Source organism: Eurosta solidaginis, chromosome 1 (genome assembly GCF_040869045.1).
Source record: "Eurosta solidaginis isolate ZX-2024a chromosome 1, ASM4086904v1, whole genome shotgun sequence".
Classification (NCBI taxonomy): domain Eukaryota; kingdom Metazoa; phylum Arthropoda; class Insecta; order Diptera; family Tephritidae; genus Eurosta; species Eurosta solidaginis.
Window position 1 is genome coordinate 331,033,461 of NC_090319.1, and position 23,952 is coordinate 331,057,412.

The 23,952-nt window shown below is 38.4% G+C and overlaps 2 protein-coding genes across 3 annotated transcripts in view; one reads left to right on the forward strand and one right to left on the reverse strand.

Moving 5' to 3' along the window:
- Positions 1 to 20,357, forward strand: part of LOC137237861 (mucin-2) — a 197,040-nt gene extending 176,683 nt beyond the window's left edge. The window contains exon 9 of the mRNA XM_067762166.1: positions 20,240 to 20,357. Within this exon, the coding sequence (XP_067618267.1) occupies positions 20,240 to 20,284 (45 nt within the window). The 3' untranslated portion in view covers positions 20,285 to 20,357. The remainder of the gene's footprint in view (positions 1 to 20,239) is intronic.
- LOC137237862 (L-dopachrome tautomerase yellow-f2-like) lies at positions 1,478 to 22,814 on the reverse strand. 2 transcript variants are annotated; one of them, XM_067762168.1, is made up of 6 exons: positions 22,504 to 22,814; positions 9,120 to 9,412; positions 8,952 to 9,057; positions 8,675 to 8,879; positions 1,816 to 2,266; positions 1,478 to 1,737 (listed from the first exon to the last, which is right to left on the reverse strand). In XM_067762168.1, exons 1-6 carry the CDS (start codon positions 22,703 to 22,705, stop codon positions 1,576 to 1,578), a joined length of 1,419 nt encoding a protein of 472 aa, XP_067618269.1. In that variant the 5' UTR covers positions 22,706 to 22,814; the 3' UTR covers positions 1,478 to 1,575. The 2 variants fall into 2 exon arrangements, with proteins under 2 accessions (XP_067618269.1, XP_067618268.1); XM_067762167.1 differs by having other exon boundaries at positions 9,120 to 9,451.
- Positions 22,815 to 23,952: the final 1,138 nt, after the last annotated feature.

A 23,952-nucleotide genomic window follows, 5' to 3' on the forward strand; every position in this document is an offset into this window, starting at 1 on the left:
GCGGAAAAGTGTTCGCCTTCACTTTTTTGTTCGGGTGAACTTTTTTCGCCTATCGGCAATTTCGGGCAGAAAAAAGTTCACTTCGAAACAGCTTATGCTCTATTGTGAATTAGCAGTGAACAAATAATTTATTTGCAATTGTGTAAATTTTGTAAACAAGCATATATTTCCTTAAAATACAGAAAAAATAGAGATACAAAATTTATAAAAAAAATGTTTATTGATTGAACGCGAGAGAATATAAATGTGAAAGCGATTCGGAGGCAATTAAGGGACAGTTCTAACTCTTTGACGCTAAGTCATTCACTGTAATTTAAAAATTACTATTTTCAGCACTTTTGAATAACAAATTAACTTTTTCCAATTAGGTTTCGGCAATAGTACAGGTTAAATAATCCGGCATTCAAATATTTGCTAGATATTCTTACCAACTCCTTGCCACCATTGAAGCAAAAATTTTAAGTTACACCAATTGTAAAGTTGAGCGCATGTCTTCGTTTTTCCGCCAATCTTGTTTCAGTGAGGTGCTTTCAGAGGTACTGAACATTTTTGAACCGTTGATTTGTCCACAATGGATAACTTGGCCGACTTCAGAAGAACAACGTCAAACTGCACAGGAACTAGTTTTGGCATTTTAAGAAGGAACTCCGTAGCTATTCGAGTCTTCAATACTTTCAACTGAATATTTCAAATCCAGCAGTTGGTATATTGCCTCTTCTGCAGTCAAAAGTTTTTGTGTTTTGTTGGGCCCGCCTTCTGTCCCCTTCGCCGCATTAAAAACCATTTTTGGACGCCTTCCGTACATATCTTTTTTGGCCATTCCATACCTAGAAAAAGATATGCTGTCATAAAAAATAGAAGCTTCACTCTTAACAGGTGGACCAAGGCTATTTAACATAAACTTAGCTGCTTCCAGAAGTCCGCCACTTTTTCCCGATTCTCTTTCGTAAACCCTCTTGCAATGTCGGGATTTTGCATTTCTGATTGCGCATTATTTATTGATTTACTCCTAATAATAAAGTACATATAATTATAAGAATATCAATATTAAAAAAAAAAATGGTACTTACACTTCGTTTTTCTTCCGTTCGCTTGTAAAAGATAAGTGAATACATTTGGGTTTCCCCGCTGTTCATTTCGCCCGAACAAATAGTTGCCCATAATGCGAAATCTTGTTCAAACCCGAAAAATTGTTACATCACCCTCTGCGATAGGGTGAACAAAAACTGTGAATATTTTCGGGTGAGAAGAAAACTCGCGATAAGGATGAGTAATACCTACTTTCCTCCCATAACATTGTTCAGAATAAGAGGAAAGGGAGAAGTGAAAAAACTCACAAGGAATTTTTATTTAGAATACGAGGAATGGGAGAAGAGAAAAAACTCGCACGGAATTTTTGTTTAGAATTGGGCTGAATATCTATCCAATAACATCGAAAAGCCTCCCAAAACTGTGTGCTTGAATAGTGTCGCTAAGCTTCTTCGAATTGAACTTTTGCAAATACTCCACAATTTATTTCAAAAGCATTTCAGATTTTCTAACTGCATTCAAATAATTTTTTATTTGAAATATAAATTATGACCGTCTAGCCCAGTGTGGTGCACAAATCGTATTCTTTGCAGCTTCAAAAACATTTTGCTTCCACACACGGAAGTTTACCACATTTGTATCCAAAGATGAATAAATAAAAATTGGCATAGAATTCGACATTACCCACATATTGCCATCTTCATCAATCTATAAAACAAAAAAGTTGAATGCCATATTATTTAAAATTTCACACATATATCACAAGAAATGTCACTATATACTCACCGTCAAATCACTGGGGTATATCATACGTTGAGCATCTTGTACCACACTACCATGATTTTGAGATGAAAATGGTTTATTTGTATTCCAACAGCCTACCCCGTTTCGTTGTATTTCAGCATAAAAAATAACGCCCGTACGTGGATCGTATTGATGCATTGTCGATTGACGATTTGCACCACGGCTACCCAATGGTCGAAAATCGTTACCATGATCGTCTCGCGCCGCATTTGATTCATTTTGCAGTACACTACTATCGACAACAAATTCAGTATTACTAGCCATAGGATGGAAATAAACCGAACGATAACCATCATCGGCGTATGGACCGAGTGTTACAGAGAATATGCCATCATCCCAACGGAATGTTTGTCCGCCGATTTGTAAATCGCCAGCAAGTGGATCAAAATTGAAATAATTATGACTAAAACTCCAGATGCGATTATTTTTTAGGCTGAAAATGAGAAAGAATGATAGGTTTGGATTAATGTCTCACAGATTCGTCCACACTGAAATGAACGTGCACCTTTAGTGCAGAGACTACGTCAATAAGTCTGGCGTTCTCAGAATCGCTTCAATAAATCGCTAGCGACGTAGTGTGGAACGCATTAAAAATATTCTTTTATTCGCTTTTAGTAATGCCCCGCCACGACATCAAAATCGTTGTTGTAGCAATAAAGACACTGCCGAAGGCAGGCATGCTTAACCAACGAACCGATATCATTTCGTTACGATAATTAACGTTAATAAACGAAACAAAGTCATTTCGTTTCGTTTATTAACGTTAAAAACGCCAAATTAACGAAATGATTTTGTTTCGTTTTCTGCCATATCCCAACGAAATCAAATCGTTTATGTTGATTATTAATTTCAAACTATGCTGGCAAAGCTGATTGATGGCGGAGTCATTAAAGGTGAAAGCATTAGCCGAGCTGATTGCAACTTTTCTCATGAATTTTGACAGTACGAACATTTCTCAGAGTATTTTTGACATTACCACCAACGAATTACACAAACAAATTACATGGAGTTTGTGTGTGTATGTCCGCTCGTTGTTACCACCTTACGGCTTCACCATGGCTATAGCATTGCCAGCACAATTCAAACATAAAGTATCACGGTTTTGTTAACGTTTTTAACGTTAACGAAAGCTTTTCGTTTCGGTTAAAAACGAGATACAATTTATCTTGATAATTACTTTATCGATAATATTTCGAAGTGTTTCAACGGAAACGGTGGAAATCTTTTGATAAACGATTAGCTTAACGTTAAGGTGCATCCCTGGCCGAAGGTCATAAGCCGGAGTCATTGGTGCCGTATGTCGTATCGCTGTATCCGTATCCCTAACGTAATCAGCTGTTTATCGTTACGACGGTAAACCAAAACCCAATTGGTTGGCTACGATACGGTTACGACCTTAGCGGCACCAATAATCGATTGCATTGATTCTCATAAGGTTGGTCGAATCAGCTGTTAAAAGGTTACCGATACGGTTGCCGATAAAGCACCAATGTCTCCAGCTATAGGTAGGGTACGTTCCGGTAACAATCACCATAAAGGAACTACCCCGACCATCTCGAGAACGATTTCATGTGACCACATTGATCCTTCTAAGCCATCCTACCTCACGCCCATAGTTCCATGAACTTGCGGCGCCAGAGCGTCGCCTGCTAAGCATGTGCATTAGGGTGGGTCGATTTGTATGGACGAAAGTTAACCGATATCGCGCCATCGATTTTTCGATAGGATTTGGGCTCAGGAAAAAAATTTCCACTACGCATATCAAAAGAAAAGAATTTTCGAGCCTGCGAAATTTCATTTTTTTGCTTTTTTTCGACTTTGATTTTTATGATTTTTTTCATGACCTACTAAAAAAATTTCATTTGATTGTAAAATTTTCATGTATACCCTGACCGACCAAAAAATGTCCGCTAAAAACATAGGCGATAACAGTTTTTTGAAAAAAAAAATATATATATAATATACTAGAAGACCCGGCAGACGTTGTCCTGCCCTAAATTTGGCCAATCTGCATACATTTTAATAAGCTTTTTCCGTCTGACCACATTTTGGCCTATATCCCGAGACCATAGTCACCCAGGGGTATGAAAATTACCCTCTAATAAAGCACTCATCAACAGCTTACATTTGATATCCACATTTTATAAACACATTTTAGGGGTACCCGGGTCCTCGTTTTCGCCTATATCTCGAGACCCTAGTCACCCAGGGGTATGAAAATTACCCTCTACTAAAGCTCTCATCAACAGCTTTCATTCGATATCAATATTCTATAAACACATTCTAGGTGTACCCGGGTCCACTTTTTGGTATATAGCTCGAGACCCTAGTCACCCAAGGGTATGAAAATTACCCTCTACTAAAGCACTCATCAACAGCTTTAATCTGACATCAATATTCTATAAACAGATTCTAGGGGTACCCGGGTCCACTTTTTGGCCTATATCTCGAGACCCTAGTCACCCAGGGATATGAAAATTACCCTCTAATAAATCACTCATCAACAGCTTTCATTTGATATCCACATTCTAGGGGTACCGGGGTCCACGTTTTGGCCTATATCTCGAGACCCTAGTTACCCAGGGGTATGAGAATTACCCTCTACTAAAGCACTCATCAACAGCTTTAATCTGATATCAATATTCTATAAACAGATTCTAGGGGTACCCGGGTCCACTTTTTGGCCTATAGCTCGAGACCCAGGGGTATGAAAATTACCCCCTACTAAAGCACTCGTCAACAGCTTTCATCTAATAGCCATATTCTATACACACATTCTAGGGGTACCCAGGTCCACGTTTTGGCCTATATCTCGAGACCCGAGTCACCCAGGGGTATGAAAATTACCCTCTACTAAAGCACTCATCAAGAGCTTTCATTTGATATGCATATTCTAGGGGTACCCGGGTCCACGTTTTGGCCTATATCTCGGGACCCTAGTCACCCAGGGGTATGAAAATTACCCTCTACTAAAGCACTCACCAACAGCTTTTATTTGATATCCATATTCTATAAACACACCCTATTGGTACCCGGGTCCACGTTTTGGCCTATATCTCGAGACCCTAGTCACCCAGGGGTATGAAAATTACCCTCTACTAAAGCACTCATCAACAGCTTTCATATGATATCCATATTCTATAAACACACTCTAGGGGTACCCGGGTCCACGTTTTGGCCTATATCTCGAGGAAATATGCTGTTTTGAGTATTTTCCCGGCAAGTATTAGAATTTTTCTCACCTTTTAAACCTTCCCTAGACCTCCACGAATAATTCAAGACCAAGATAAGATAAATCCGTTCAGCCGTTCTCGAGTTTTAGCGAGACTAATGAACAGCAATTCATTTTTATATATATAGATATATATAATATAATATATATTTGAAAATTTTTTTTAGTAGGTCATGAAAAAAACCTTGAAAATCGAAGTCGAAAAAAGTCAAAAACATGAAATTTCGCAGATTCGAAATTTATTTTTTTGGGTATGCGTCAAGGCGAATTCAGTACCAGGTGTTGTTATCCCAACAGCTGATTGCTTCTTGATTATTTTCCATACAACGCCTGTACAACAATATGTCAGTTAATAGAAATCAATGAAAATTTTCTTTTCATTCTAAGTGTATATTAGGAAATCATTTAGGAGGAGTCCCATTCGTTTCCTGTATATACCATTTAGATAGTGTACCATTATAAGTCAAACCATCAGACAGATAGACAGCCGTTACACAGATGACAGTTATGTTCTGGGTTCCTGTTCCCATCTGTCAATATCTATTAATTGAAAGTCAGTCCTAGCTTATGCTTATGGGTACACAAATAAGGGTACGCGTCTTTCCTCAATTTCAAATAGATTCGTTGCCCTTCTGGCTAGTTCGTTCGTGGTAAAGTCGCCAGTTATGCCTCTGTACCTTCGGACAAATACCTCGCTAGGTAATTGCTGAAAGCTACGACATCTAACGATATATCCGAGCAGTTTGAGAAATAACTAGTAAGATGAGGAACAGAAAATTTAATCTACAGAAAGGACCCTGCATGTAGGATCACGATGCGTATGGTCGCAACAACGCGCTGTAAGTGGGAGCGCTACTACGATGAGAACAGACGCCTGTTCAGAAAAAATAAATGTAACGGACGGTGTGAATAGGAGGAGCTTCAGATGGCTGATAGAAATAATGCTCGAAAAATCTACCAAAAAATACAGCCGATGACAGAAGGTTTCCAAGAAGGTTCAGCTTCCAACGTACAGAGAATACTTAGTTGAAGGACGCAGTTTCCTCGTTTCCTCATTGCTAGATTGCAAGGGAGATGAGCAAACTGATAACCAATTCTTGAAAGGCGATCCCGCAAACCATGCTAATTGCCGAGGAATCAGCCTACTTAATATCGCATATAGTGCTCTAACTGATGTATTTTACAAAAAACCAAAGCCCGAATGCCATGAACTGATTGGACCTATTTAGTGCAGCATCAGACCTAATAAGTAAATAATTAAGAAAAATATATTTTTACCGACTTCAACAACAGGAAACTGAGATTCCTAGCTTGTGAGGCTTTCCAAGAGACGTTGAGCAACACCATCAGCTACATAAGGAAGTACTCTCTCGACCCATTCAAAAGCAAACAAAATTTCAGTCAGGGCCAATACCTATCGTGCAATTTCTTCAACCTGGTGCTGGAGAAGATAATTTTAACACCAGATCTAAACCGCGAAGGTAAAATCGATTATAAAAGCGTGCATTAGCTGGCATATGCCCATAATATTGCGCCTTCAGTAGTGGAATTCACTAACTTTTTTAACGACATTTGCCATCGCTTTATTTGCGAATCGATAACTATAACGATTTCGTTATTCAGTAACTATTTTGTATCGATATTCGTTTATCGACGATCAGCTGCGTTGTTAAATATACGGCAAGTAAATGGGCCGCGTTAAAAATCACGAAATTAACATTTCTAGAAATTTTAGTTAAAAAAGGAAATCAAAAGCCATTTGTGTACTTGGCGTACGTTTTATCACAGTATGAAGAATTACTAAGTCCATCGCCCGTGGACAGACACCTTCTTAGAGAAGTAGATAACCCATACCACTTGAATCCAACGGAGTTTCGAAAGCTGTACCGACTAACCCCAGACTTGGCTCATGATATTATTGCTCAACTTTATGAAGGGGTGTACAAGAATAATTGCGATATCCACAGAGAAAAAAAGAAATTAATACCGCATTTACTTATCTTTTGTTAAAATATGTAAAAATTTGCACAATAATGGCTTTTGAAAGCAGTTAGTATACGGAATTTATTTATTTTTGGTACCCCTTTTGTTCTTTTCACATTTTTTAGGTTTCGTTAAGCTGTGCTGCCACCTTTCTACTATTAAAACGAAATTTAAATGCCATTTATTTCGAGTCGTTAAAACTAAGTTAGTGAATAGTACAATCGATAAGGCAAGCAACAAAATCGTTAATTAAAATCTCGACAAATCGCATCGTTATAAGTTAGTGAATTCCACTACAGCTCTCTCTCTATGGTTTGGATAAACGAGGACTGGACGAAGTACTTGCTGTCATCAAAGAAAGACTCGGGGAATTAGCTACTGAAAACTAACAAACCAGCGCAAACAAAAACATCTCTATATAAATATCTTATCATCCCTGTCCTGAGTATGCCTCGGAACCATAGTCGAGAGTTGGGAATGCCCTTGGAGTATATGAGACAAACTCTACTCGAAAAATTTATGGACCTCTATACATTGGCGACGGCGAGTATCGAAGAAAATTTAATGATAACCATCGGCTAAGTGCAAACGAACTAAAACCCAGTGTTTATGATGTTATGGGAATGGTTAAAACCATCAAAACCCTTAATTGAAAAATAGAAGCTGAAGTTCCTGTTGTTGTTGTTGTGATACGGACACTCCCCGAAGGCTGTTGTTGTGGTTGTAGCGATAAGGTTTCTCCCCAAAGGCTTTGGGGAGTTATATCGATGTGATGGTCCTTTGCCGGCTACAGATCCGGTACGCTCCGGTAACACAGCGCCATTAAGGTACTAGCCCGACCATCTCGGGTACGGTTTGTATGGTCACATTAAACTTTAAGGCCATCCCTCCCTCCTCACCCCCAAGTTCCATGAGGAGATTGGGGTCGCCAGGGCCTCGGCTGTTAATGAACAGGATCCGCCACGGAAAGGTGAGGTTGACAATTGGGTTTGGAGAAGCTATATATTGCGCTGGCGACACCTTGAAAGGGTTGCGCTACACAACCCTTTGAATCTGTTTGGTATTTTAGTCGCCTCTTACGACAGGCATACCTACCGCGGGTATATTCTAACCCCCTGACCCCCGAAGGCCTTGGGGAGTGTTATCGATGTTGATGGTCCTTTGCCGAATGCAGATCCGGTATGTTCCGGGAACGATTTGGTATGACCACATGCGACCTTCTAGGCCATTCCGCCCTCCCACCCCCTAGATTCATGAGGAGTTCGGGTTCGCCAGAGCCTCGGCTGTAAATGAAATAGGATTCGCCACGGTATAGGGTTGTGACAATTGGGTTGGAGAAGCTATATTTTGCGCTACACAACCCTTTCAATCTTGTTGGTATTTTAGTCGCCTCTTATGACAGGCATACCTACCGCGGGTATATTCTAACCTCCTAACCCGCTGGGGGTAGCAGAAGTTCCTGACTTCCTTTTGTGGCCGCTAATATCCTGGAGTGAATTAGTGTGTGAGATTATAATTTAGAAGGCTAAGAGCCAATCAAATAAGGCGAAGTAAGAGCACACAAATGGTCTATTAAATGCCTGAACTGTTACTCCTTTCCTTCTTGTTGTTGTTTTTTTTTTTTACCTGAAAACATATAATTGTCGATTCACCAAATCGGGTATATAGGCAAAAGCCTCATTGCATTGCCGCTCATATACATCTACAGTAATGCTGGCCAGACCGCGTCCCGTATCAACAATGCTCTCGGAAATTTCGTACCGAAGCAAAACACGATCATTCGACAAATCGACCACCCATATAGCTGGACGCTGGACTTGCATGCGATTATCTATTGGGGGAATAAGAAAAATGCATAACTGTTGGACATAGAAATTATTTTATTTTTATTTTAGATACTCACTGGGATATTCTAGCATGCCCGTATCAATGAACCACAGACGTTTGCATGCATCCACAGAAGTGCGATAAACTGATATGATGCGTTTCGGATTCGGTTGAAAATTGGGCTATGATAGTTGGATAATTTTATATATGAATAAAATAAAATTCAATACTAGATTTAACTCACATTCAAATAATTTGTTTCGAAATCTGGATAAGCATGTAATTTAGGGCTATATTGCTTGCCATCTTTTTGCAAGTCGATATAATTTAATGTGGACGGTATTCCGATACGTCGTCGCGGCATTGTTATAAATAAGCGTCCCTTGTAATGGGTTGCTCCCATTGGTATATTGTTGTATGGAATGTACGTGACATTATCGGCTTCATTATTTAAACGCTGCTCAACCATTATTTTAGGGTCATCTCGTGATGTCAAACCACCATCAACAGCACGTTTGATCTTCTGATTTTGATTGGCTAAGGTATGTAGTTGATCAGGAAAGAAAATTTGTCCAGCTTAAGAAGGATATAAAGGTAAGATAAAACATATAAAATGCCAGAAATTGGTACGCTTAAAGAAAAACTATTTTAGCTATAACTGTGGCTACTCTAGCTCTTCCTCTCCCCATCCTTTTCATTTCCCTATCTCTATCCAATTGTACACTTCCCTGAAAGTGTATTAATATTATTATATTAGAGCTTTGATTTGTATGGGAGGTGCCACGCCCCTTATTATACCCAGCTGTACTTGTACACAGGGTATTATAACTTTGATTGGAGAACGGTTGGTTGTACAGGTATAAAGGAATCGAAATAGATTTAGACTTCCATATATCACAATCATCAGTATCGAAAAAAATTTGATTGAGCCATGTCCGTCCGTCCGGACCCAGAATAGATTGGTATTGAAAATGAGCGAAATCGGATGATAACGAAGGCCCACTTTTTATATATATAACATTTTGGAAAACACAAAAACCTGATTATTTAGTAAATAATACACCTAGAATGTTGAAATTTGACGTGAATTTTTTTTTTTAAATAGGCGTGGCACCGCCCATTTGTGATAAAATCAATTTTACAAATATTATTAATCATAAATCCAAAATCGTTACACCTATCGTAACAAAATTCGGCAGAGAGGTTGCCTTTACTATAAGGAATGCTTTGAAGAAAAATTAACGAAATCGGTTAAGGACGATGCCCACTTTTATATAAAAGACTAGAAGACCCGGCAGACGTTGTCCTGCCCTAAATTTGGCCAATCTGCATACATTTTAATAAGCTTTTTCCGTCTGACCACATTTTGGCCTATATCCCGAGACCATAGTCACCCAGGGGTATGAAAATTACCCTCTAATAAAGCACTCATCAACAGCTTACATTTGATATCCACATTTTATAAACACATTTTAGGGGTACCCGGGTCCTCGTTTTCGCCTATATCTCGAGACCCTAGTCACCTAGGGGTATGAAAATTACCCTCTACTAAAGCTCTCATCAACAGCTTTCATTCGATATCAATATTCTATAAACACATTCTAGGTGTACCCGGGTCCACTTTTTGGCATATAGCTCGAGACCCTAGTCACCCAAGGGTATGAAAATTACCCTCCACTAAAGCACTCATCAACAGCTTTAATCTGATATCAATATTCTATAAACAGATTCTAGGGGTACCCGGGTCCACTTTTTGGCCTATATCTCGAGACCCTAGTCACCCAGGGATATGAAAATTACTCTCTAATAAAGCACTCATCAACAGCTTTCATTTGATATCCACATTCTATAAACACATTCTAGGGGTACCGGGGTCCACGTTTTGGCCTATATCTCGAGACCCTAGTTACCCAGGGGTATGAGAATTACCCTCTACTAAAGCACTCATCAACAGCTTTAATCTGATATCAATATTCTATAAACAGATTCTAGGGGTACCCGGGTCCACTTTTTGGCCTATAGCTCGAGACCCTAGTCACCCAGGGGTATGAAAATTACCCCCTACTAAAGCACTCGTCAACAGCTTTCATCTGATGGCCATATTCTATACACACATTCTAGGGGTACCCAGGTCCACGTTTTGGCCTATATCTCGAGACCCGAGTCACCCAGGGGTATGAAAATTACCCTCTACTAAAGCACTCATCAAGAGCTTTCATTTGATATGCATATTCTAGGGGTACCCGGGTCCACGTTTTGGCCTATATCTCGGGACCCTATTCACCCAGGGGTATGAAAATTACCCTCTACTAAAGCACTCACCAACAGCTTTTATTTGATATCCATATTCTATAAACACACCCTATTGGTACCCGGGTCCACGTTTTGGCCTATATCTCGAGACCCTAGTCACCCAGGGGTATGAAGATTACCCTCTACTAAAGCACTCATCAACAGCTTTCATATGATATCCATATTCTATAAACACACTCTAGGGGTACCCGGGTCCACGTTTTGGCCTATATCTCGAGGAAATATGCTGTTTTGAGTATTTTCCCGGCAAGTATTAGAATTTTTCTCACCTTTTAAACCTTCCCTAGACCTCCACGAATAATTCAAGACCAAGATAAGATAAATCCGTTCAGCCGTTCTCGAGTTTTAGCGAGACTAACGAACAGCAATTCATTTTTATATATATAGATTTTTAAAAGGGTGGTGGACCAATAAAATAAGCTATATCTTAGCAAAAAAGAGCTTTATATCAATGGTATTTCATTTCCCAAGTGGATTTATAACAATAAATAGGAAAAACTTAAAATTAAAAAAAATGGGCATGGCACCGCCCCTTTTTTGTCTAAGTAATTTTCAATGTTTCGGGAGCCATAACTCGAAGAAAAATTAGTTCAGAATAGAACCATATGTATATGTATTATTGCGCAGCCTTTGTAACACTATTAAGCACACAAATCAAACAACAACAGCATTTCAAGTGTACAGCTGGGTATGTAATGTTCGGTTTCACCCGAACTTAGACTGCTTTACTTGTTTTTCAATAATTTTACCATGCCCATGACCATCGCGCAAGTGCAAGCAATAAGCTGATGAAGCTCTATTACTGAACCTGAATACCCAGAAACCTGGGCATCGCAACATACATCTAATTGAAGAGGCCGCGACTCCCAGGAATTTAAAAAGTCATCTCCGTAAGAAAAATGAAGAAACCCGGCAATTAAGAATTCAGCAATATGAATAAAAGGATGTAGGATATCTAGTCTTTGGGATCAGAAGTAACACTATCCCAGTAGTCTCAAGCTTTAAACCTCCTCTCGAACAACCATCTCATGCTTCACGTCAGAAACGACGTGACGTTATCCAGCGGGTTAGGGGGATTAGAATATACCCGCGGTATGTATGCCGGTCGTAAGAGGCGACTAAAATACCAAATTGATTCAAGGGGTTGTGTAGCGCAACCCTCTTAACGGGTTGCCAGCGCAATATATAGCTTCTCCAACCCAATTGTCAACCTCACCTACCCGTGGCGAATCCTGTTTCATTAACAGCCGAGGCTCTGGCGATCCCAAGTTCCTCATGGAACTAGGGGGTGGGGAGGGCAGTATGGCCTATAAGGTTTAATATGGTCATATAAATCGTTTCCGAGATGGTCGGGCTAGTACTTTAATGGTGCTTTGTTAACGAAAAGTACCGGATCTGTATCTGGCGAAGGACCACTAACATCGATAACACTCCACAAAGCCTTCGGGGAGTGTCTTTATCGGTAATACAACAACCCCAATACTGCTTCACGTCTCTAAAATTTTAACTTTTCTTCGTAGGCTCACCTACCAATAATCGTAAGAGAGCTACTACTTATTTTTGCTTAGGTTGCCGTCCCAGCCAAAAAGGCGTTATCAAGTATGTTTATTTATATATATTTTAAATTCAGATTTATTCGAATTAGTAACCACAATGTAAATAATGAGATTGATAGAACAACATAAGTAGACCGAATAGGAGGACCATCTAGAGGTCTGTAATTTATGTGCTGTCGCGGGTATGTTCTGATCCACCGTAGATCCCGGGTACAATTTTGACGACTGTGGCCTTCAGCTCCAAGTGAAGGGTAAACTTCTTGGACTACTCAGTCTGCACAATCTTGCAAGGCGTTGGAAATCACGTACCCCTAGGCCTAACTGGATGGTAATTTTCTAAAAAAAAAAAAGATCCTCAGCCCCTTCAGAAACCGGTGATTTAAAGATAGCCACACCGACTGATTTGCCTACTTTTTCCTAGCAATAAAGGTATCTCGCTGCCCCTGCAGTGCAACCCCCACACTAACGATCGTCATAGAACTTGGCCTACAGCAACATTTGTACGCTTACGGCACATCACGCCCTTTTATAGACTCGAGGTATAAGAGCTTCCATCGGAATGCAGGATGTTGATTTTTAACTCCTATCAAGTTAGTTTTAGTAAGTATTGTAAAAAAATCTTCATTTCGAGCCGAATTTTTGCTATTGGCATGTAATCACAGCCAGATTATCGAAAAGTTATGGACATATTACAAGAATGATATCAATTTCATTGTGAATGATAACAAAGTGTGATATCTTCTGCGTAGACGTCAAAATTCCAAAGTGATTGGATCACCTGATTTGTAATTGATTATCGCTGTCTCATTCTGTATCTCTTTCTATCACCCGCTGAAGATAGGCGCCGCCATATTGAACACCCTGTCAAAACGCTAAAAAGAAGCCATATTGAACATTCTGTCAGGCAGTTGACAGATAAGATATCACACTTAGTCATCATTCACAATGATCAATTTTTTTATGGAGACTTATATATTTGGTATCGGCATGTTACGGAAAAGTTATCGCTTTTGTTATCAAAAATTTATCGATTCGCTATCGAAAAGTCATCGATTTCTTAGCTTTGATATCGGCATGTTATCGATTTGTTAAGGATGACTCATTGGTTCGTTATGATACATATACCTTTAATATTGTAACGAATTTAGTGCAATTCCTCTTATTTACAACCTTCTACTAACGTTCGTATCGCTAAACTGTTTAATAAATAACTCTAATATTCAATAATGCAAAACGGCCTTTATTAAAGTACTTCACAATAACACTGATACTTCACAAGCAATAGCTTGCTTAAATCAAACTGATTACTGATTACTCAGCTTTAACTCCTTTTATACTCTGTGATGTCTCGTTCGCATACTTCTAGGCGTTTCTATCTTTTAGAATTTACTACTTGTTTATCAGCTATAAACTCATCAGCTATAACTACAGATGCACGATTATAGCTTCTCGCATAGCCATATGCGCGTGTATATGCGAGTGATACTTCCACCGATGATTGCCTACTTTTGGGAGTATTTCAGATATATGCATGTGTTTGTGCGTTGCTCTCCGTTGCTTGTATGGACATATGCATAGACATAATGGTTAATTTGTTTACGTACATACAAGCTTGCTTTATTGTTGTTGTGGCTTTATTTACTGAGTATCAGATTAGTGATGTGAGTATCATCACTAATATTCGTCACAATATTAAGAAATCGATCACAAATTTTGAATTGACATCCATTAACTGTGTTGTTTTCGAAAAATAATAGTAGTAGAAATAGGAAGAAATCAGTTTACAAATACCCGATAAGTACTGAACTGCATAATTGCTTAAAACATTTATTTTAATTTTATGATGAATTTATAACTATGCCATGATCTGGCCGAACATAGGTAAATTTATGTAAAGTACGGTCACCAAGGAATCGTACACTTTCGTAAACCTATGTACATACGAAACCTAAACCGATTCGAAATTCATCGTTCACGCCAAAAACTGGACTAGTAAATCGATTCACGTAAAAATTTCATAATTAAATGATGGAGATGCCATAACGAAATGTACTCATTGAGCGTGTTAACTTTTTCATTCCGTATGTTCGGAACATTCATCTCCATTTAAAAATTTGAGGAATCGGTTTATATTTGAAATATTATATTATATATACTTACGTGGAATTTTCGGACCTCGTGAGGTAGTATCAAACGAACGTGTTCCGAGTATTCTAATTTAACGGTTTATCCGGAACGCTTCCACGAATACTTAACGGAAAAGAGGTTTCCGAAATTCAAGAATAAAAAGATGAACACTCATGTGTAGCAGGACCGCACAAAAGCTTAACTCTTAGTTCAAAGTCAAGGCCGGAATATAAAGTTCTAAGACAATGTGCCATTTTCTTTTATTTTTATTTGACACTAGCAGACCCGGCAGACATTGTTCTGCCCTAAATTTGGTCTACCTGCATACATTTTAATAAGCTTTTTCTCTCTAACTCTGCCCTCCCCTCTTCACTTCTTCTTAATCATTTTATTCACTCCTCCCTCCGTCTTTTTCGCACATTTTAATAAGCTTTTTCTCTCTAACTCTGCCCTCCCCTCTTCACTTCTTCTTAATCATTTTATTCACTCCTCCCTCCGTCTTTTTCGCTTCATCTATCTCTATTTTCGTCTCTCTATATCTCTTTCTCAGTCTCCTTATCCTTCCCTCTTTTCTCTTCTCTCAAGTTTTTCCCATTCTTCTTCATCCCTTATTGCCAGTCCCAGAGGGTGGTATGTATTTTGTTCCAGTCCCATTCCGAGTTCCAGTCCCACTCCGATTCTCAGTCCCAATTCTAGTCCTAATCGCATTCCCAGCCCGTCTCTGGTCTACTTCCCCGAAAAAAGGATCGTAAATACTAATATAGGCAAATTTATATACCAAATTTCAGACAAATCGAATAGGACGTATGTAAATAGGTATGTGGGTATTATCAATTCATGCTTTTTTTCGGCTTCGCATGCATATTTATCAGTTTTGCCAGGTTGATGCGACTAAATCGAATATCACAATGAAAATTACTTTAAAGCTCTGAGCAACAGCTTTCATTTGATATCCATATTACACACACATTCTAGGGGTATCCGGTTCCACGTTTAGGCCTATATCTCGAGACCCTAGTCACCCTATATCTCGAGACCCTAGTCATCCGCGAACATTCCCGTTATGCCATGTTTCTGCGACCTTTTCTGTCGTGTATGGTGGTGTTTGCCAGTTCGCGCAAATGTTCGTGCGTGTATGGCGAAATAGCTCATAATCGTAGTAATTTCTGAACGGAACAGACGTGCGCGGAAAAGTAAAATGGACAATAAAAAATTTCTGAATGAGAACTAATGTTCGGCCAAAAGTTCGTATGGTGTATGGCCAAAGCTGCGAACAAGATTGCGGAATGTTCGCGAAAATGTTCGTGTCGTGTATTTGGCGCTTAACTCAAAAGTAATTAGCGCGAACAGTTGACACCGAACAATCACACGCACGAATTTTTTGGTAAAACTGTTACTTTTGTTTAAACAATTTGGCTGATATAAGAAAGGAATCAAGTATTTTTTTTGATGCAGATCGAAGGTAAAGATTTCAAAGTTTTACTGAAAAGTATAAGTTTTTAAATCCATCCATCCGTTTATGAGTTATAGCTGTGTAAACAAAAATTTTATGATTTTTTACTACATTTTGGCAATTTGCCACGCCCTTATAATATATATCTTCAAATTATATTAACTGTACCATCTTACGTAGATAAGCTTTCAAAAGCAAAAAACCGTTTTAAAATCGGAGCATTCTCTGTCAAGTTATGTGCATACATGGCATTTAGCGACTTTAATTTATAAGATTTATAGATTTCATTACGGCTGCTGAGAAGACTATCACCTCATGTTGGCTGCCAGTTCGAAATAGTCTTATCTCAAAATATTTAAAAAAAAAAAAAAAAAAACTTATCTCAAGATTTGTCACAAAAACGACCTATATTAGAGTTAGGTCGAAGAACCCCTTATCTCAGAATGCTTTTCATTAGCTCCCTCTTATGTCAAAATGCATTTAACTTATGCTCAGATAGGGAGTTTTTGAAGCAAATTTTGAGATAGTGTATTTTTGAATGGCGGCCACCATGGTGTGATGGGAGCGTGCTCCGCCTATCACGCCGTATGCCCTGGGTTCAACTCCCGGGCAAAGCAACATCAAAATTTTAGAAATAAGATTTTTCAATTAGAAGAAAATTTTTCTAAGCGGGGTCGCCCCTCGGCAGTGTCTGGCAAGCGCTCCGATTGTATTTCTGCCATGAAAAGCTCTCAGTGAAAACTCATCTGCCTTGCAGATGCCGTTCGGAGTCGGCATAAAACATGTAGGTCCCGTCCGGCCAATTTGTAGGGAAAAATCAAGAGGAGCACGACGCAAATTGGAAGAGAAGCTCGGCCTTAGATCTCTTCGGAGGTTATCGCGCCTTACATTTATTTTAGCGCCAATTAAGTAAGTAAGTAAGTATTTTTGAATAAAATTCTGACGTACGGCATTCTTCAAACAAATTCTGAAAGAAAATTAATTATTTCCCCCGAAACCTGTGGTCATTTACAAATTTATTATCACTACTAATATACTATTAAAGGTACCTTTCTACTACAATTTTCGCTGAAATGGATAGAACTATTCCCCGTTTTCCTTACTTCGTAAAAGCAACCCGTACAGATTTTTAAATTTGGGACATGGTTCAACTATATGGTTGGCTCATCTGTACAAAAACAAAATATTGTAACGAATTTACTGCAATTCCTCTTATTTACAACCTTCTGCTAACGTTCGAATCACTAAACTGTTGAATAAATAACTCCACTATTCAATAATGCAAAACGGCCTTTATTCAAGTACTTCACAATACTACTACTTCTCGACAGATAGCGTGCTTAAATCAAACTCATCCCTGATTGCTCAGATTGCGCTCTTTTATACTCTTCGATTTCCTCGTTCCATACTTCTAGGCGGTTCTAGAATTTACTTAGTTACTGCTATAAAATTATAACTACAGATGCACGTGTATAGCTTCTCATATGCGCGTGTATATGTGAGTGATACTTCCACAGATAATTGCCTAGTTTTGGGAGCATCTCAGATAAGATATATGCATGTGTTTGTCCGTCTCTTCTCCGCTGCGTGTACGTACATATGTGTAGACATAATGATTGATTCGTTTATGTAGATACAAGTGACTGCCTGCTTTATTGTTGTTGTGGCTTCATTTACTTAGCATCAGACTAGTGATGTGAGTATCACTTAGTGTCACTAATATTCGTCACACTGCCCTCCACCTAAGTCTGATCGTCCCGATCAGACAAATCTCTCGATCTAACCGCTGCTAGCCTCTCTAAATGAACGACCCTTCTATTTCGTGGTTTCCCAATTGTTTGTATGCGGCAGATGACATCACTGATCCTCTTTCCGCCGGTGGGGGTTGCATAGCAATACTAAATCTCCTTCCGAATTATTTTCCTTGTCGTACCTGCGCTTCATTTTACTACCCATTACCCTGGGCCGTTCCCTCACACTCTGTTGTTTGAACAATGAACTACTTCGTAGAGCTTGCGCTTGACGGATTGGCTTTGCATCATCAGTATCGTCTTAACGTTTCACAACAGTAGTGCGCGCTGGCTTGAAACCACCCTTGCATTTTTTCTGGAAAATTCTTTCAGTCGTTTTAGTGCGTGCATTAGGGTTTATCAATGCCAGTGTTTTTCTCGCAGGTACCTTCGGTTTTGATTTGTTTCGCCCATTCGTTCCATCAACCCTTGCCCGATCTGCTGCCTTTGACTTTTGTGGTTTTTGTCGAATCTCTTTCATCAGCACTCGATTACTGCGGAACCCTTTTTCCAAACTGAAGTTAAGTGGCACATCCTGGTTCTCATAACGCATCACCCTTCTCTGGATATCGATCTTGATGTCATGGTCAACCAAGAAATCCACTCCCAATATGACTTCATCAACAATCTCCGCCACAACGAATTTGTGTAGAACCATGACGTTCCCAATTAAGACTTCACAGATCACTTCTCTCCGGACTTGGTTATACTCGCCAGTGACCGTACGCAACCTTGCTCCAGGTAATGGCTTTACTCTCCAGTGACCGTACGCAACCTTGCTCCAGGTAATGGCTTTACTCTCCTGTTGGCCAAATCAGATCGGATTAAGAGGAATGAGATGCGCCCGCATCTACAGTCAGTATACGCTCCTTGCCATCCACATTTCCTTTCACGGTAAGACTGCTCGAGTTTCTTCCAATTTGCGAGATAGATATCACAGAACATTCAATAGCTGGGGCAATTTTTCGTTCTTTACATCTGACTCGCTCTTGCTTATCTCCTCCAGCTTTACGTTTACGACCAGCCAAGTTGGAACTACGAGGACCAAGATCGCAATGATAACTCTTTCACTCCGCTTTTGCGATCCTTTCAGCGCCCCCAATATTGCGTCTACCCACTCTGGCTATTCTACTTCCACACGGCGTGCTTTGAAAACTCACTTACACAGAAGCGAAGCTGTTTCCTGAATCAGAGCATGTGATACCGTTTCTGTGAATGTAGGTTTTGGGTTTGCGTATGTCGCTCGCTTCGTTTCCACGTCCCGTGTGCCATTTATAAAGCTCTGGAGTTTTACCCTTTCGGTGTATTCCACGGTGCGTCCGCATTCGCTAAATGTGCCAACCTTTCAACATCAGACGCAAACTCTTGCAATGTTTCCTCTGGAAGCGGTTCAGTAACTCCATTTGCTATATCTGTCTCCTATGCTCAGTTCCGTATCGTCTCTCTAGCGCGCCCATCAATGCTTTATAACAGTTCCGTTCGTCCTCTGGAATGGTTTGTAAGATCTCAGCTGCAGGCCCTTTCAATGCCATGAACAGTGCAGCAACTTCATCATCCGCATTCCAGTTGTTCACTGCTGACATCTTCTCAAATTGCAGCTTAAATACCTGGAAAGGAACAGAGCCGTCAAAGGATGGAGTTTTTACCTTTGAATTACTTGGTGAAACTGCTGGGCGATTTAGTTGCAACTCCTGTATACGACTTCTCAATGTTTCAATCTCGGCATCGATGTTATCCTCGAGTTGTAAAATTTTTGTATCCTGCTCCTCCAACTTCGAGGAAATACGTCCTTCTTGCTCTTCCAGTTGCGCAGAGATCTGCGATGATATCTGTGCTGAAATTTGCGTCGACATTTCGTGCCTCTTGTGTTTCAATCTTTGATGTTTGTATATAATTAATGGTGACTTATAACCATAAAACAATAACCAGATAAAACAGCTGATCGAACCTATCTTATGGAAATCTATGTCTTAACCAAAAATCGTGAAAATTTCATAAAAATGAAGAAAAAGTAAAAAATTACAAACATATTCCACAAAAAGTAAGTCTCTTAGTCATAACGTATCCAAAATAATGAATAAAATCTACAAAAAGCTATTAATTTCACCAACTCAAATATTTTTAGGTTATGGATATGGCAAGAAACCAAAAACCAATTGGTTGGCTATGATATGGTTATGGCGTTAGCGTTACGGTATGGCACCATTAATCGATTACATTGATTTCCATAAGGTAGGTTAGATCAGCTGTTTTATCTCGTTATGGTTTAATGGTTATAAGTCACCATTAATTGGCCCTTTAATCAGCATATTGCATACATAAACTCGTTTAATCTGTAATAATTACATTCTCTTTAAAATGGTTCTCCTCCCCCACTAAGGCCGACAAAAGTGCATCACTTCATATTAATAATTTAAATAAATATTAATTTTCAAAATAATTTCGGTCTAATTCCCATAACTAATCTATAATAATCTTTGAAGTTTTTGTAATTGTGTGCATATTTTTCCATTAGGGTGTACTTTTTTATAAAGCTTTTAGTTTCCTCATCCTCATGTCATCCCTACCATACTTTGTGATTTTTCTTAATATACTTTTACTTATTTAATATATATGCTTTAAAGTCCACATGGTGAAATTTCAGATACTTAGAAAAACACGCCTTCAGCCTATATTTACTTTCAACCAGTTTACTGAGAAAGCGCTTGCACAGAGACGCTTTCGGTACAATTCGAAAAAATTTGAGAATTCTAATACCAGGTTTTTCAGTGCGAGTTTAAACTCCAGTTAAAGCTCACTAGAGTTTAACCCTGCTACATCGGCCGCTTAAGCTGAAATGAGCAGCAAAATTTTATGTTATCGGCAAGGGTCTAGTCAAATTTAACACTGAAAAACGCGGCATTAAATGCTAAATTATTTGCGATTTATGGACTATAATTTTTCGATCTTGTTGAAGGCCCTGACATACTTGCCTATCCATATCCGTATTAAATAGACAGACCATAACGCCCTACCCATAATCATGTCATAGCCAACCAAGAGGTGTTTGGCTTTTCGCCTTAAATTTTTTTGTAAAGCACCCTAATGTATATCAGTACGCACGTGTATGTCAAACTTACAACAATCAAAAAATGGGATAATAATTTATTTATGATAGTTTTTTACTCCTTGACCGGATAGGACCTTGATTGAATACAACCGTTGAAGTGAACTGTAAACGCGATGTTTATCGTCCGAAAACGTGTTTGAAAGATTTTTATAAATCATATAATATATATCATATATTATTTCTAATTGCTGTTTTTTTGTACGGGTCCCTTTTTCGCTCTTATTTGGAATCCAAATCTATAAATAAAGTTTTGGTTGTAAAGATGGAGATTCGGGCTATTAGCGAGCTTTGGGCTAATTTGGTCGTAGTGATTTTGTTTAGCACACAAAAAAATCTATTTGTACTATGGCACTATTGTGAATATTTGCACTGCATTACCGGCAGTTGCACCCATACGCCAGATGGCAGCGCAAGCTGCTGTAAGTTTTAATTGATTGATTGAACTTCTGATTTCTGTCGGTATGTGATAAGAGACTTTTATATTGGTTGCGCAAAATGCGCACGGGTCCGGCTCGTCTTATACATATATAAGCATTCATACCTATTTATGACTGCTGCATTGAAGTCGTGTGCGTGCCACCCGAGGGTTCTAAGTTCAAGTGCCGGGGAAAGAAATATCATAATAATTAGAACAACGTCTTCCTAAATCGGCGGTAATGGTTTGGCACCCACTGCAGTGTATTTCTACGCTGCAAAGATTTTAATCGAAAATTTATCTGCCTTCCTTGCATATGCCCTTCGGAGTCGTCTTAAAGATTTAGGAAACCACTGAAAGTAGCACGCTTCAAATTGGAAGAGAAGCTCGACTTGAATCCTCTCTCTTCTTATTATATTATATGTTTATGTTAATATCAGGGACGGAAAATAATAATTAATTTTTTTCGGAGTCGGAAAAGTGTGGATCAAAAAATTGTCCTAGGTGAAAATGTTTGTGTTCTCAGGTCGAATCATGCATCCTTTTTATTTTTCTTACTTTTTCCATAAAAGTCCACATCTAAAAGTAAAATCTATATTTTTATTTTTTGAGCCCGATAGATCTAGTTAAACTCGGACTTTTAAAAATGAAAGTCCGGAAATAAAAGTAAAGTCCGGACTTTTATTTTTTAAGGCCAAAATTAAAGGCCGGCTTGATAACAAAGAAACGGCTTATCCGAAATAAATTTTTTTTTTGTCCGAGTTTAGCTAGTTCTATCGGAAGGAATAACAGTTTCCTCCCTGGTTAATATACATATATAAATACATAACTGCCTTGTTATTAATTTTAATTTTCTCTCACTTACGAATTGGTCGATTATTTTTTCCACCACCAACTAGACTACCGCTGGCACTATCTCGATTGCGATCCGGTGATAATTCTCCATGATTATAAAAATCCATTTGCTTCCAACCAAAAACTTCAATCATGCCATCAGCAGCAACAAATTGTACAATATTTATTGTAAATATCATAAATATGAAAATAAACTCATATTTCATTATCATTTTACGTATTTAAGTATGTATGTAATTTAAAAACTATGAATTTATTTTATTAGCCTCTAATTCGCGGAATTAACGATCTAAACTGATCAACACATCAAATCATACTGAAGTGTTGTTAAAACAAATTAAATCAAAGCTAATACCGCGCTTAGTCGAGAAGATGCATGCATCTTTTTTATTTATTTGTGTGTGTACATTAGACAGTTACAAAAAAAAAGGCGTGAGTAGGTACCAAGAACTCGTGAAATTCGATATGTAAACGAACAGGTGAGGCTTTCCGTAATTCGACAGTCCACACTCGTTGATTCGATACTTCAAGTCGCTATCGAACGCTCGATGATGCCATTTTAGTTCCCGTATCTTGGTATGATCTCTTTCGTTTGCAGATTTCAAAGAGTGTTTAGAAAGCTTTTTAGAGCTACCAAAATATTTTCTTTTATAAATAACCTTTGTTTCTTAATCTCTGATGACAAAATCATTCCCTAAATAATCACCAAAGCATAAAATTATAACTTTCAAAAAGGCAATTCGGCACCTAATTTGGTATCGAACGTTCGATACGGCGCGTCAACAATTTGTGTTACGGAAAGCGAAAACGATTATTTTATACTCGTTTTTGATGGATATCGAATTACGGAAAGCCACCCCAGGTGAACCTATAAACATGTCTGTATCATAACAAGCCGATGAGTCGACGTTAACAAATCAATAATATGCCGATAATAAACTGATAACACTCAGCTAAGAAATCGATAATTTTTAACCATAACACGCCGATAACAAATTGGTACCAGCCCGATAACCATTCCAAAATCCTAAAACAAATTGATATCCTTTTAAATACATTTTTTGATAACCAATCGATTTCTTTTCGATAACATTCCGATAAGGAATTGGTGACAGTCCTATAAAAAATCGATAACATATTGTTAACATATTGAAAATCTTTCGATGATAAATTCAGAACTTTTCCCTCATAAACGTATAACTCATCGAATAAAAATCGATTCTATATAATTGAATTTAATTTTATTTAATTTTATCTTTTTTAACTTTGCTTTGTTTTATTTTATTTGATTTTTTTTAATTTATTTAATTTAATTTAATGTTATTTTGTTTCAATTATTTAATTTTTTTTGTTTGTAGTTTATTACTTCATATAAATCTAACAAAACAATGTTCAAAGATTTTACAACCAACAAAGCCTGTTACGTAACAACGTGCCTTGTTATACTCAGCTGAGCAGA